We start from the raw sequence: 16,568 nt of genomic DNA, 5'->3' as shown, positions 1-16,568 counted from the left end.
CAAAAACAATTGCAAGGCACACATACCTTAGACTAATCAGCAATTTCAGATCCAAAGGGCAGCATTTGTATAAGGACAAATTCTGAAGGGCTCAGAAAGAATGGACATGGGCAACACAAGTGATGTTTCACTGATGAATGAGATGAAACAAAATGCCTATGAATTATGGAATATAAAACAGATGCACCATCTGTCAACTTTCACCAAATGCACAATAAATTACTTGTTTTTGAAAAGGTGTAAAGTGAAAAACTAACAAAAACTAAAAATGTCTTAAAATTTACCCAAGCACTTAGCAAAATGCAGATTTTGGCCACATTTCACTTATAAATTCTCATGGTACAGTGGGGAAAGCACAGGGCTGTTACCCTCAAAGTCAGTGGTTCAAATGCACCAACTGCTCCCCTGGCAAAAGATATTTATTTCCTGCTCATTTAAAGATCTATAGATTAGGGAACCATACTCTACATTACAGGGTCCAGATGAGTAGAATTGCCTCAATGGCAGTGAGTCATTATGATTAGGATGATGGAAAAGGTCTAGCTGAAGGTTCCACCACCAGCTGGGAGCAAGACGAGGTGCTTTACTTTGACCAAGAATTGCACAGACGCCCACAGAGGCAGTCCTACCTTGTCCTCGAGAGCAGCTGTGAACTGGAATTGACCCCAAAGTACTACGTAAATCTTCTTTTAGCTTGGTAGCACTTAACACCTTGGAGGCTTTTTATAAATGCTAGTTCCTTTTCTCCTCTATGATTACCATATGCATAACCGAGGAGATACTTTCATTTTCTCACTTAATTTTCAAGATGAAATTTAGCAGTGATGGTCTTTAAGAGGTACACGCTAATAGGAAGACACAGATGAGAAAAGCTGTAACACAATGCTATAGTGCATGCAGGATGATGATAACACAATGCTATAGTGCATGCAGGATGATGATAACACAATGCTATAGTGCATGCAGGATGATGATAACACAATGCTATAGTGCATGCAGGATGATTATAACACAATGCTATAGTGCATGCAGGATGATTATAACACAATGCTATAGTGCATGCAGGATGATGATAACACAATGCTATAGTGCATGCAGGATGATGATAACACAATGCTATAGTGCATGCAGGATGATTATAACACAATGCTATAGTGCATGCAGGATGATTATAACACAATGCTATAGTGCATGCAGGATGATTATAACACAATGCTATAGTGCATGCAGGATGATTATAACACGATGCTATAGTGCATGCAGGATGATTATAACACGATGCTATAGTGCATGCAGGATGATTATAACACAATGCTATAGTGCATGCAGGATGAAAGGAGGGGCTGCCTAATAGCTCAGTTATAGCTCAGTTGAGGTCGAAGGTAGGTGGGTAAGAGGAAATTTGCCAAGGGTCCCGAAGAAAATTGCATTTGAACTGATTTTGAAGTAAAAGTAGGTATTAGCTGGACGGGGAAGGAAAGAACATTTTAGAAAGAGAGTACAGTGTTTTTAAAAGTACAGAAATTTGGGAAAACATGATATATTTGAGCATTATAAGCAGTTAGCTCAGACTGAATATAGATGTACATAAGAATCAAATCAGGAATAACTTTGTGTGTTATAATAGGGAGTTGAACTCTATTGAAAAATTTTAAATGGACTAAAATGAAAACATTTAATTAATAGTCTGTCAATATTATCAAATGGGATTTAGAGTAAAGACTAGAGGCAAATACATAAATTATAAAATAAAAAAGACTGGAGGCAAAAGCGCAGTCAAGACATTATTGCATTAGTTCAGGAAATAAATGGTGATTATCTAAATCAGGATCTGCAAGTTCAAGTGAAATGAGTGAAGCCTAGGGAAAGGTGAGAATGATAACCAACTTCAGGAGTGTTTGCCTTGCTTAGAGGATGGGATCACTATTTACCCTCAGCCTGTTTTTTATCAGATCTGATTTTTTAAAAGAAAAACAAGGAGTTCTGGGAAATATTGATTGGAGAAAAAAATACCATGCAGGGCAGACAAAACAGTCTGTGGGTTAAATCTGGCTCATGAACTACATTTTAAAGCCTTTGGCCAAATACTTGATAGTGGTTGATGGGGTGATTAAAAAGATAAATTAGAGAGACCCTTCATAGGTATGACTCATTGAATTTAAGGGTTGATTGAATGCAGCGAGGAGGGAGAAAGGAACTAGTGAGGATAACTAACAACATTATTTCTAGCCTCATGGCCAATGTCGGTGGTGGTGTCTTGATTGTGGTAAGAGGCTGTGAAAACAGCTTTTACTGACATAATTTGTCTTACTTACCTAGTGCTTCCATAACGGAAATGGCACTAGTGAATGGTATTAACAAACAGAAATTTATTCTATCCTCAGTTAAAAGGATAGACGTGTGAATTTATAGTGCCGACTCTTAAGGGAAGGCCTCTCTTTTAGATTTGTTGTAGTCTGTCTTTTTTCAGCATTGTGAACCAGATGTTCCTGGAGATCTCCATGTGCCTTGTCATCAGTCTTCCCCCGGGTCTAGGTAGTTTTCAAAAGATGTGCTCTATTTTTCAGTTTTCTTTCTTATGGTAGTAGGACCCTCTGTCTCTGCTCACTTCTCCTTTTATCTCTTGTAAAATAAAGGCGATACAGACCACCCTTGAGGAAGCTTCCCTTAAATCAGATCAGGACCTCAACCTGAGGAAGGGGTTTCATCTACCCTCATCCTACCTCACTGACAAAACAAGCCTAACTTAATTTTCATGCACATGACCTAATCCTGCCTCTTTAATGAATACAGTTCAGGATTTATAACACATCACAAAAGGAAGACAATTATATTAGAGCATAGCATGGGATAATTGCATCATTATGTAACTGCTAAAAGACAAGGCCTAGTCAGGTTGACATACATTTTGGGGCTGGGGGTAGGGGAGAAGGGCACAATGTAATCCTTTTCTCTCCAAGGCTCCTAACTAGCTACGTTTGTGAGAGTTTGTGAGAGTTGATATTAACTAGCAAATAATAAAAAAAAAATTGGCTAACTGATTGTTTATGCTGAAGTAAATTATACTTCAGCTAGAAATTTATATGACCATAGGAGAAACAAAAATTAATAATAATGATGATTATAAAAATAGTAATAAATTGTTCAACTCTCATAGAATTTCACTAATTGGTAGGTCCTGCTGATATACACATTTGTCATTCCTCAACTCTGCAAAAGATTCTCTTCCAGTTAGTGAGCCAACTGGGTGTCTTCAAGTTTCTTGGCCTAGACAAGTGAGTGCATCCAGAGTTAAATCAGTTTGTTGAAACATCTCAGATGCTATCAATTCTTTTTATTACAGTGACTGTGTACCCCTTCCACTTTCTCTTTTTTTTAAAAAATTCTTTTATTAGGGGCTCATACAACTCTTATCACAACCCATACATACATCAATTGTGTAAAGAACATTTGTACATTCATTGCCCTCATCATTCTCAAAACATTTGCTCTCATATAAGCCCGTGGCGTCAGCTCCTCATTTCCCCCCTCCCTCCCCACGCTCCCCTCTCTCATGAACCCTTGATAATTTATAAATTATTATTTTGTCATATCTTGCACTGTCTGACGTCTCCCTTCGGCCACTTTTCTGTTGTCTATCCCCCAGGGAGGAGGTCACATGCAGATCCTTATAATTGGTTCTCCCTTTCCAACCCTCTCTCCCTCTACCTTCCCAGCATCACCACTCACACCACTCGTCTTGAAGGAATCATAAGCCCTGGATTCCCTGTGTTTCCAGTTCCTATCTGTACCAGTGTACATCCTCTGGTCTAGCCAGATTTGCAAGGCAGAATTGTGATCATGATGGTGGTGGGGAGGAAGCCTTTAGGAACTAGAGGAAAATTGTATGTTTCATCATTGCTATATCGCACCCTGACTGGCTTGTCTCCTCCCCGCGACCTTTCTGTAAGGGGATGTGCAGTAGCCTACAAATGGGCTTTTGGATTCCACTCTGCACTCTTGGCCTCATTCACAATGATATGATTTTTTGTTCTGATGATTCCTGATACCTGATCCCTTCAACACCTCATGATCACACAGGCTGGTATGCTTCTTCCATGTTGGCTTTGTTGCTTCTGAGCTTGATGACCACTTGTTTACCTTCAAACCTTTAAAAACCCAGACACTATATCTTTTGATACCCGGGAACCATCAGCTTTCTTCACCACATTTTTGCTTATGCACCCATTTGTCTTTAACAGTCGTATCAGGGAGGTGAGCATGCAATGATATGATTTTTCTGTTCTTTGATGCCTGATAACTGATCCCTTTAGCACCTTGTGGTCACACAGGCTGGTGTGCTTCTTCCATGTGGGCTTTATTGCTTCTGAGCCAGATGGCCGCTTGTTCACTTTCAAGGCTTTAAGACCCCAGATGCTGGGCACCATCAGCTTTCTTCACCACATTTAGTTGTTCACTCACTTTGTTTTCAGTGGTTGTGTCGGGAGGATGAACATCATAGAACGTCAATTTAATAGAAGAAAGTATTCTTTCATTGAGGGAGTACTTGAGTGGAGGTCCAATGTCTCTCTGCTACCTTAATATTAACCCTATAAATATATGCACATAGATCTATTTTCCCATCCTCATGTATAAATATATTTGCATATATACATGTCTTTATATAGACCGCTATAAATGCCCTCTGCCTCCCAGCTCTTTCCTCTATTTCCTTTGACTTCCCTCCAGTCCCACTATCATGATCACTCCCCACCAGGGTTTCAGCAATTCCTCTTAGTTACATTACCCTTGATCATGCCCAACCAGGCCTCCCACACTCTCCTCACCACCGATTTGGATCGCTTGTTGTTCCCCTGTCCCTGGGTTTATTAACACCACTACCTTTCCACCCACCTCCCCATCTCCCATGTCCCCATGGAACTATCAGTCGCGTTGTTTTCTCCTCCAATTGTTCATCCAGCCTATCTTATTTAGACAGACCTGCAGAGATAATAACATGCACAAAAACAAGACAAAGCACAACTGAGCAACAATATACAACAAAACAACAACAACAAACCAATGACAAAAACAAAACAAGAAAGAAAAGCTTGTAGTTAGTTCAAGGATTGCTTGTTGGTCTTTAGGAGTTTTTTCCAGTCCAGTCTGTTTGGGCACCACTCCCTGGCCCCGAAGTACACCTTCAGCATTCCCTGGGGACCGCCTTGCTCCATTCCCTTGCTGTTCTGTTGCACCCCCTTTATGTTTTGCCTCGGTGTGGTGGGATCTGATCGGGTGCAGTTACCACACTGCGTCTCTGGTGTTGTCCCTGTAGGGCTATGGGTCAGTGAGGGACTTCATGTCTCATAGTGGGGCCGGCCATGTGGTTCTCTCTGTGGACTGGCCGCTCTAATTGGGAACATTGTCATCAAGGCCTGGTGGGCCATGATGTGCTCCACTCTCTCCTCCTCTCCCTCCATCTGCTCCTGTGTGCTCCGATCAGATATGTCCCTCTCCCAGAGCAGTAGATTCAGTACTGTCCTTTGAAATAAATTCTTATGAGAGGAGGGGCAGGTGTCCTCTTAGTAGTTGGTGTTGGGGCTGGCCCCCTAGACCTCTACACTGGTTCCCTACTCCACGCCGGCATGTTGCATTCACATCTTGGAGCATCGGGTTGAAGTATGGTCCCTCTTTCCCTGTGGAGACACAAACAATACCCTCCCTCCCCTTGGGTGGGTTAGTGCCTTGTGCCCCTGCTACCCTTTTCTTTATTATTATTATTTTTCCTTTCCCCACTTCCTTTTTAGTTGTCTACCATGTATATCCCTTTATTTGGCCTGGTCACTGCCATATTGGTCCTCACCCCAGGAATTTTTGTACATTGTAGCTTTTTCTCTATGGCCCTTTTGCCTTTTTTTTTTTTAAAGCTTACCTCAGCAGCCTTTCAAGTCTTTCTATATTTAAGTCAACGCTATCTTGAGATCTATTTTCTCTTTTTTGCCCTCTGGGTGAAATTTTCTATGTGGTGGTCTCTTATTTATGCTTGGTGAGTGCTGTTCCTCTGCCCATACTGGGTCGGCAAGGATCTTTTGTAGAGCTGGGTTTCTTCTAAGGTATTCTTTGAGTTTTTCATTTTCTGCGAAGACTCTTACTTCTCCATCTATCTTGATCGATAATTTGGCTTGGTAGAATATTCTTGGGTATTCATTGCTTTCCTTCAATTTTTGGAATATGTTACTCCATTCTTGCCTCTTCTCCATAGTTTCTGCTGATAGGTCTGAACATATTCTTATTTGGGAACCTTTTTATGTGATAGCTTGTTTTTCCCTAGCTGCTCTCATGATTTTTTCCTTTTCCTCAAAGTTGGATAATTTAACTATTATGTGCCTTGGTGACTTCTTGTTGGGATTCAGTCTACCAGGTGTTCTTTCAGCCTCCTGAATGGTTTCCTGGTTTTCATTCATTAAGTTGGGGAAGCTTTCCTCCAAGAATTCTCTCATTATTGTTGCAGATGACTTCTTTGTTGTGTCTTCCTCTGGTAAGCCAATAATTCTAATGCTGTTCCGCTTCATAGGTCTTAAGTCTTCTTCAGCTTCTCTGATGATCCTATTAGATATTTGTTTGCGTTTGTTAAAGTCTGCTTGGCTGTCCTCCAAGTCACTGACAGAGTTCTCTGATTCCTCCAGTTGATTCTCGAGGTCTGTGAGTCTGCTACTGGTTTTTGTTATCTCCTCCCTAAGCTCCTGTATTTCTCTTTGATTTATGGCTTTTACCTCTTCTATAATTTCATCCTTTTTCTGTATTGTTTCCCTCATAACCTATATGACTCCAAGTAGCATTCTGAAAATTTCTTTCTGTGGCAGCTCAATGTCTGCTTCCTCTATGCATGTCATTTTGTTCAGGACATCTTCTGCCATTGCCTTTTGTTTCTCATGTTTTTTCATTGAGGTTTTTGGGACTGATGGCTGTTTGTGTTGTTTTAGAGGAGCCAGGTGCCATTTTCCAGGGAGTCGAAGAGCACTGGCTCTCTCTGGGAGACTTGTAAGAGTGCTTCTTGGAACTGCCTGTAAGGTTTATTGGGGCGCGAAACAGAACTAACGATCCAATTGGCAAAGTTTTAGAAGTAGGTTTTATTGAGAAGCTTGCAGCCGGGTTCAGAACTCTGGGTATTGAGCTATTGAAACCGCACCGGGAAAAGTCCTGGCAGCGTTTTTATGCCCACTGCTGGCAGGCACAGCTGGGCAGGATCAAAGTTGGGGAGAATCTGCACACACAGGTGCTTCAGAAGGGAGAAGGTCGTTAATCTTATCTATATGTCAAGGATGGGTGGAGTGACCATATCTTCAAAGAACGTCCTGGCTCTGGGGATGTTTGATTCTCAGAACTTGCAGTTTTCAGCGAGGGGAGGGGAGGCCAGAGGGGGGTGAGTTCTGAGAGCTAAGGTGGAGCCGCCAAACTCAAAATGGAGTCCCTTGTGCCAAGACCAGGCAAGAAGAGCATGTGAAAAGAGGGATATCATCGCTGATGTCAAATGGATCTTGGCTGAAGGCAGAAAATACCTTACCAGAAAAATGTTTACTTGCATTTCATTGATTATGCAGATAATGAAAAATTATGTCCAGTACTTAATTGTGCACATATGGAAGCTGTACATAGACCAAGAGGCATCCACCTGAATAGAACAAGAGGATACTGTGTGGTTTAAAATCAGGAAGTGTGTGCCAGTATTGTATCTTTGTACTATTCTTATTCAATCTGTATGCTGAGCTAGTATTCTGAGAAGCTGGACTGTATAAAGGACCCAGCAACAGGATTACTGGAAGACTTGCTAACAACCTGCAATATACAGATGATATTTGAAGCATTTACTGATGAAGGTCAAAGACTATACAGCTTTTAGAATGGATTACAGCTCAGCAGAAGGAATACAAAAATCCTGACAAGTTGGACTAAGAAGCAACAACATAATAAACAGGGATAATATTGAAGTTGTAAGATTTCATTTCAGTTGGTTCTATAGACCATCCCACAGAAGCGGTAGTCAGGAAATCAGTGATGCATTGTGTTTGGCAGATCTGCTGCACCAGACCTCTTCAGTGTTCAAAAGTGATGATTTTACATTGAGGACAAAGGTGTGTGTCTGTATCAAGCCTTGGTATTTTTCATAGTCTCATATGAATGTGAAAGCTGTGCTATGAGTAAAGAACACCAAAGAAGTGGGGCATTTGAATTATGGTGCTGCGAAGAATAATGAATCTGCGATGTGCTGTTAAAAAGTAGAAGTTCTAGAAGCAACAAAGCCCACATGGAAAAAGCACACCAGTCTGTGTGATCATGAGGTGCCGAAGGGATCAGGTATCAGGCATAAAATAATAAAAATAATATCATTGTAAATAAGGGTGAGTGCAGAGTGGGGACCTAAAGCCCATCTGTAGGCAACTGGACATCCCTTACAGAAGGGTCTCAGGGAGGAGACGAGCCAGTCAGGGTGCAGTGTAACATCTATGGAACATACAACTTTAACATAAAACTCTAGTATCAGGACCTGAGATAGAGCACAGGCTTGACCATGGTTTACATTGATACATTTTCTGCACAAGACCTCTTCAATGGGTAAAAACCAAAGATTTTACATTGCAGATTAAGATGTGCCTGACCCAGACATTGTAATTTCTTTTTCCAAAGTTTTATTGGCAGTTTTTCCACATCTCATACAATTCAATACTTCAAACATATCAAGAAGAGTTGTACAATAATGACCACAATCAATTTTAGAACATTTTCTTCTTCCTTATACTGAATGTTATTAGTGTTGTCATGGTAATTTTATTTATTTATAAGCCATGGTAATTTTAATAGCCTCATATGAATATGAAAGCTGGACATTAAGGAAAACTGAAAAATGCATTTGATGCATTTGAATTGTGGTGTCAAAAATAGCCCAAACTGGCTTGTCCATTGTATATATATATATATATATATATATATATATATATATATATATATTTTTTTTTTTTAACAATTTATTGGGGCTCATACAATTCTTATCACAGTTCATACATATACATACATCAATTGTATAAAGCATATCTGTACAGTCTTTGCCCTATTCATTTTTTTCTCCTCTTTTTTTTTTTACATTTTATTAGGGACTCATACAACTCTTATCATAATCCATACATATACATACATCAATTGTATAAAGCACATCCATACATTCCCTGCCCCAATCATTCTCAAAGCATTTGCTCTCCACTTAAGCCCCTTGCATCAGGTCCTCTTTTTTTTTCCTCCTCCCTCCCCTTTCCCCCCCTCCCTCATGTGCCCTTGGTAATTTATACATCATTATTTTGTCATATCTTGCCCTATCCGGAGTCTCCCTTCCCCCCCTTCTCTGCCGTCCTACACCAAGGGAGGAGGTCACATGTGGATCCTTTTAATCAGTTCCCCCTTTCCAACCCACTCACCCTCTACTCTCCCAGCATCGTCCCTCACACCCTTGGTCCTGAAGGTATCATCCACCCTGGATTCCCTGTACCTCCAGCCCTCATATGTACCAGTGTACAGCCTCTGCCCTATCCAGCCCTGCAAGGTAGAATTCGGATCATGGTAGTTGGGGGGAGGAAGCATCCAGGATCTGGGGGAAAGCTGTGTTCTTCATCGGTACTACCTCGCACCCTAATTAACCCATCTCCTCTCCTAAACGCCTCTATGAGGGGATCTCCATTGGCCGACACTTGGGCCTTGAGTCTCTACTCTGCACTTCTCCCTTCATTTAATATGGTATATATATACATATATACATATACACACATATACACATACATACACACACTTATATCTTTTTTTTTGCATCATGCCTTATACCCGTTGTTAATATTTTATGAATCATTTACTAACATTTAAAAAATGGGTTCACATAGACATCTGTCTTTCTGGGTTCTTTTGAAAGAGTCCTTTTGAAGACTGATATATAGTCTTCCCTTCTCATATAGTAATAAGAAACTCAACTTGAAATAGACAAGTGTCTTCAATTTTTTACATTATTGTTTTTATGGCCTCGTCTGTGTAAGGTGTTACATTTATAATCTCTGGGACTAAATGTTCTGATAAATTCTGGGCAGATCTGGAATTCTAAAAATCTGAATATATCTATCAAGCAAAGACAACAGTTTTGTATAGTAGTGGTTACATTTAAATGGAAACGTTTCCTTTAATGTTTCAGTTCACTTGTAATTTTAATTCATTTTGTACAAATATTTTCATTGCATTGCTTTCAGGGGTCCTCAAACTTTTTAAACAGGGGCCCAGTTCATCATCCCTCAGACCTTTGGAGGGCCAGATTATAGTTTAAAAAAAACTATGAAGAAATTCCTATGCACACTGCATGAGTCCGCTGCTAAGCAGGACAGGCAGCGGCAGCAAAAACACCTGATGGGCTGGATAAATGTCCTCGGTGGGTCGCATGTGGTCCACGGGCTGTAGTTTGAGGCCCCCTGGTCAATAATACGAATCAACACTACCATTTATATTTTAAAATTGATGAGGCTCTTTGAGTTCTAACATTTACACTTTTTAAAATTAGAATGCTTCATTTCTATGTGAAGTAAACAATGGAAATTACCCAGATCTGGTTTAACCGGTAGCGCCCAATTGTTCTGAGAACTATTCTTACATCACTAGTGTTCAGAGCATGAAAATTTGGCTCAGCAATTTTGTTTGATTTTCTTCCAAAGGACTAGCTCTTAACGTCAGTGACACAGCCTATTTAATTAAATGGGAGTAACTGGTAGGTAGAGCTTTGCAAAGGGCCCTTCTTAGGGGAAATCAGTTTCTAGGTTACGGACCAAGTTTACGTGTTAGCATGTTTCCAGAGTTCTTGGGTGCTTTCTGGTAGCTGTCACAAACACTAAAAACATATCTTTATTTCCTTGAAAGCAAGTTCTAGATAAGACTGCAAATCCTCGCATCTACAGATGGAACCACTTATTTTTTACACAGTGAAAATCAAGTACTCTAATGGGAGGGCATAATAGTTTTTCCCAAAAAAACCAAGCCCATTGCTGTGGAGTCGAATTCCTACTCATGGAGACACTGTGGAACAGAGTAGAACTTCCCCGTCGTGTGTTCCCAAGGCTAGACATTTGTACAAAGGCTGTTGTGTTTTCCTCTTGAATGCTCCCAGTGGGTTCAAACTACTGGCTTTTGAATTAGCAGCTGAGTGCTTAAGTAACCGCTGTGCCACTAGGACTCCTCAGGAGCTTCTCACAGGCCAGTTATCAAAATTAGGACTATTCTTTTCAATTGTAGATTTTAGAAGGTAATAATATGCATAATACTTAAGAAAACGTGCATGTGGATGTTAAACATATAAATGGCACATATTTTAATGAGTGATGTCCATGAAACTGGGTTATGGGTTGGTAGTCACAACTCCACCTTTTGCACCCCTTCACCGCATGAATGTCAAAACAGGATCAGTCAGCGTGGAAGCAGAAGAGTACAGGACGCAGTAGAATGTGGAATCTTACTCAAGGATAGGTGGTGTTTAGAACTTTATATATTAAAAGATTTTAACATGAGCGTTATAAAAAATGGAATTGAAAGATCTAAAGGAAGAGGTAAGTTCTATTGCTTGCTTATGTTAAGGGCACGGAAAAGAAATTAGCTTTGGAATCTGGCACTGAGTTGGTTTAGTTTTACTTTTGATATGGGGAAGCTTTGTGGTGTTCATATGTATTTTTGAATTTTATTTCTACTTTTGTTTCTATGTTTTTAATATTTAGAATAATTAATGAGTTGTAAAGGGACACAGATTAAGGAGAGGAAGGGAACATATGTACACACGGCGGCTAAAAGAGTTCATGAAAAAATAAGAGTTAAAAGAAACTGAAATATTTCTATGACTTTCTGAAGGCCATGTATGTGTGTGTGTGTGTGTGTGTGTGTGTTATAGGCTCTGAAATAAACAAGTCCTAGAAACCGAAAACGATTCTGGCGATCCTGGAAAATGTTGACTCACTGAAGAATTTTTATTGAGTAATAGTGCTCTTTTTGAGGTATGCATTGCTGCTAGGAGTTGAAGTTCTTATAGGGCCTAAACAGAAAAAGTTTTATTTTGGCTCTGATATATATGTCTTTAATAAACTCTTCACATATATCTAATTTCCAAAGAAGCACCCAACTCAAATTAAGGTTATGCAATACCTTAAAAATGGAGAATTATTAAGTACTCGCTGTTCCTCTCTGATACTGGCAGTCCTGAAATTTAAAGGCTGATGTGGCAAACCAAGGGAAACTAACCCTTGGAACTCCGAAACCCTGGGCCGCATTTTGACCCTGAAGATCACCGAGGCCCTAGTTCGATTCTTTCTGGCACAGCAGTGCGGTTGCTGCAGGAGCTTACTTCAGGATTTAAGATCCTGTTCATCTGTTGAGTGATGTGCTACTTGGGGGTCTTGGGACTTGCGTCGGAAGGCTGGCTTTGGTGGGAATGATTATGCTGACAAGGACGATGTACACGAGCTAATAAGCCCTCGTCTGTGAACGAATTCAGTTTTCCGTACTCCACTCAACAGACCTAAAAATAAGAGTCCTAAATTTAGAAGACACGATGCTTCTCGTAGCCCTCCTTCCAGGGAAGAGCCCGCACGCTGCCTTTGGGGATCTGGGCGAGACTGTGAAGTGCAAGGCCGTTCTGCTTCCCGGCCCTCGGGTAACCGTGGGTGAGCCCTGCAGAGCCTCCATGGGCAGAGGCGCCCGAATGATGCCCTCTGGCGTGGGCGAGATTGCATTTTGCCCAGGTGACAGCCGAGCTGAGCCGCTCTCCTGCCCCAAGTCCGGACACGGTGGCAGGACGCAAGGGCGCCACGTTCTGACGAGCGCGAAGGCGGCGTTGGTTTCCCGCCCCCGGCGGGGCCCACGGGGGACGCCGCGGGCAGGCCTTGGCGTGGGTGCGGGGTCAGCCTTTCGCGCGTGGCCAGCGGGAGCGCGGGCGCGGGACCTTGACCCGGGGGGCGCGCCGCGCTCACCTCGGGGGGCTGCGCGCGAGGCCCCCTCGGAGGAGCCACGCGGCCTCTCCGGCCACCGCAGTCCGGGGCTCTGGGGCCACAGCGCCGGCCCCCGCGGCGGGAGGCTGGCGCGGGCGCCCCGACTCGGAGGCGTAGGTAGGAACCCCGGGTCTCCGCCTCAAGCACCGCCACGTTCACGGGCGGACGGCCCAGCCAGGCAGGGCGCCGGTCCCTTTAAGAGCGAGCCACCCGGACACGTCTGCGAACCTCGCGCGAAGTAGGGGAGGAAGTTTACCGCGGCCCGAACCGCCCCGCCTCTCGGCGGCCGCGTGGACGAAACCAAGCGGAGGGGGGCGTGGGGGAGGGCGAGCGGAAGAAGCCCGGCGGGCTCGAACGCGGCCCTCTCGGGGGTGCCAGGCCTCTGCAGGTACGCTGCACCTGGGCGGCGCGGCCGCTCCGTGCCGGCAGGATGGCCACAGAGAGCTCGTCAGTGCGCGTCCCCGTCCCGCTCACCCCCCCGGCCGGCTACCCGGTGGTCTGCTCCGGTCGCCGGTGCGGGTTCCCGACGCAAAGCTGGGTGTTCTGGGCCGCTGGTGGGGGCCGAGCCAGTCCATGGCTGCAGCGGTGACCTCCGAGGCAGGCTTGGTACCATGGAGGGGCACGGGGCTGCTCTTCAGCCGTACGTCGGCCTGGTTCTGGAGAAGCTGCGCTGGGTAAGTCCAAGGGCGATCCGGATTTCGTGGCCCTGGGGTCGCGGGAGCTGTCCGGGATGGAAGCCGCCGTCGGAGTTTGGGAACTGAGCAGCCGCGGCCGGTGGTCCTGAGGCCAGTCTTCCCCTGCCGCCCACCTCCAACTCCGTCCAAGTCGCTAGCCAGGCGGCTAGGGCGCTTGGCCGTGTTTTCCTTGTGGTGGAAGGGGATCTGGGGATCAGAACCGGGTGTTTGCAGGAAAACGAAGGAGGCATTTGCTTAGCTGGACTGCAGGGATGCAGTGAATGCGCCCTAATTCCTCGACAAAGTAGCCTTTCTTCAGGTTGTTCTGTGCAGAGGTCAGTGACACGAGGTTCCTTCGCCTGTGAGAAATTTGAGGATTGGTCCTCAGAGATGAGTTTCTTTCAGTGTTTAAACTTCCTGTCTTGAAAAGGGCAAGCAAACTTGGGCAGGTAGTTGGGGTTCTGCTTCTGCATTTTCTCTTAATTAAAACAAAAAGCAAAACAAAACTCTTTCGAGATGCACTCCATGCATGAAACCGTTCTTCTGTGACTTGTTAATGAAAAATCTGGAGCTAATTCAATTCCCAATTTAAAAAAAATTTCCTGCAGGTTCAGTGTATGATTAAATTGCAGGATTTTTTTCTATTTAGGTATTTAAGATGACATATTTAGAGATGGCTTGTTTAACACGGTCTTAAAGTTTTAGAAATTCATTAAAACCATGAGGCAGTTATTACAGTTTCTTGTTAATGTGAGTTTACAATTGCTCTTGTCAAGCTTCATTTATTTAACTAGCCAACAAACCACCCAGCCATCATGTGTGTGTTGGTTGATATATGTAACTATTAGCTACCACTCTGGAGATCATAATGACCCTATGGGACAGAGTAGAGTTGCCCCTATGGGTTAATGAGACTGTAACTCTTTATGGAGTAGAAAGTCTTATCTTTCTCCCCTGAAGCAGCTGGTGGTTTAGAACTATTGACTTTGAGGCTAGCTTGACTCATAATCCACCGCTCCACCAGGTTTCCTATAGAGTCAATATGGTGTGAAATCGACTCGATGGCAGTGAGTGAGTGAGAGTGACTGTGGACAGTCGTAATGGCCAAAAACATAGTTTGGCCACTTGTACTATGTTGCCTTTAAAGGAGAAAATACAAGAAAATTATACAAAGTAGAAGGTGAAGAAGTGCTTATTGGAGCATCAATACAATGTATTTAGAAAAATGTATTAAGTGGCTTGGGAAAGCTTTTCTGAGAGGTTATTAAGGGAGAATTTCCAGCTGAGCGAGCAGTTTAGTCAGAGAAGCCATAGGACACAGCAGGACGAGTGCAGGGAGCTCCAGGCAGTTGCCTTGGACTAGATTGCCATTCGAGTACTAGTGTGTGTGTGTTACAGTAGAACCGTGCTCCAGAGGGTTTTCAGAGCTTGTGTAACAGAGAGCACAGGCTCTCTTCCAGCCATCTCTGGGTAGAATGCCAGCCTGTGCATTTAGCTGCCCAGCTACTAACCTTTGGCATCTGCTGGTAGCCCCGCAAGCTGTGATTTGTTGTTGTTAGTGCGTTTGAGTAGATTTTGACTCATAGCAACCCATGTGCTAGAGTAGAACTGCTCACAGGATTTTCTTGGTTGTGATCTTTATGGAAGCAGATCACTAGATCTTTCTCTTGAAGAGCTGCTGAGTGGTTCCAAACTGCCAACTTTTCAGGTAGCAGCTGAGCTGAAAAGCAGCCTGAGAATGTAAAGCAGCCCCAGAGTGGTGGGCAGTGATGCTTGCTAGAGATGTAGTCGGCTCCCAATGTATCAAGACTCTTTGGATTACCAATAGTTAGATTTAAAGGAGCCCTGGTTGTATATGGTTATTGGGCTGCGATCTACAATGTCAGCAGTTCAAATCTACCAGATGCTCTGGCTTTCTACTCCCGTAAAGTTACAGTCTTGGAAACCGGCAGGAGCAGGTCTATCCGGTCCTATAGCGTTGCTATGACTAGGCATGGCTCTATGGCAGGAAGTTTGGTTTGCATTTTACTGGTAAATATAAGGGAAGCCAAGTAGAAATAAGGCTGCTGGGAGAGACAGAACTTAGTCGTGGTAGAGCTATAGAAGAGAGTATGTAATGGGGAAATATTTAGGGGTTAGCCCAAATGGATCAAAATTACTGCCATTGAGTCAATGCCAACTCATTAGTGACTCTTTTAGACAGGGTTGAATTGGCCCTGTGAGTTTCTGAAACTGTAACTCTGAAGTAGTAGAAAGACCCTATCTTTCTCTTGAGGTGTGGCTGGTGGTTTCAAACTGCGGACCTTTTAGATCGCACCTGAATGGGTAACCACTATGCAACCAGGCCTCTGCTAACATGGGTTGGACTTGATTATTGATTAGAGAGAAAGGTAAGGAAGAGAGGAGGAATATAGAAGGACTTATGGGTTGCTGGCTATGTCAGTTTGGAATTCAGGTTTCTTAATTAAAAATGATAACCCAAGCTTATCAGGATTGGTAATAGAAACATGAAAAGGAACAATCAGATTTCGCAGCATTTTTTCTTGCTCTCTGTACAGTATTTTATCCCCCAATAAAATGTAAATGTTTTTCATATAGTAAAACAATATTTGATTAATATGGAGTTATATTTATCAATTAGACAGTGTTTTATGACATGTAGAATATAAATCAAATACTATTTGTACTGAGACCATTTTTTAACCATTATATAATAACAAGTTTAACAACATTTTGATCTCAGTGATTTATTGCTAAGCACCACAGCTTTTCCCACAGTGATCTAGAGGCTAGGATGGCATGACACTACTCTGCTTTTTGGATCATTTAAAACTTTTTTATTGAGAGCTAATTAAATAACATAAAT

General features: G+C 42.9%; 1 protein-coding gene across 3 annotated transcripts in view; it reads left to right on the top strand.

Annotated features, from left to right (window-relative positions):
• The first annotated feature begins 11,449 nt into the window (after positions 1–11,449).
• The window catches only part of MIA2 (MIA SH3 domain ER export factor 2), a 77,617-nt gene continuing 72,498 nt past the window's right edge, over positions 11,450–16,568 (top strand). For 2 of the 3 annotated variants that reach the window (XM_075530982.1, XM_075530980.1), the window contains exon 1: positions 13,550–13,702. In XM_075530982.1, the coding sequence (XP_075387097.1) occupies positions 13,640–13,702 (63 nt within the window). In that variant the 5' untranslated portion in view covers positions 13,550–13,639. Of the gene's footprint in view, positions 11,601–13,549; positions 13,703–16,568 lie in introns of those variants that run through there. The other variant, XM_075530981.1, reaches the window with a different exon arrangement.

This window comes from Tenrec ecaudatus, chromosome 14 (genome assembly GCF_050624435.1).
Source record: "Tenrec ecaudatus isolate mTenEca1 chromosome 14, mTenEca1.hap1, whole genome shotgun sequence".
In the NCBI taxonomy this organism is placed as follows: domain Eukaryota; kingdom Metazoa; phylum Chordata; class Mammalia; order Afrosoricida; family Tenrecidae; genus Tenrec; species Tenrec ecaudatus.
The sequence above is the reverse complement of the archived record's forward strand: the minus strand, read 5'-3'. Positions and strand labels throughout refer to the sequence as shown.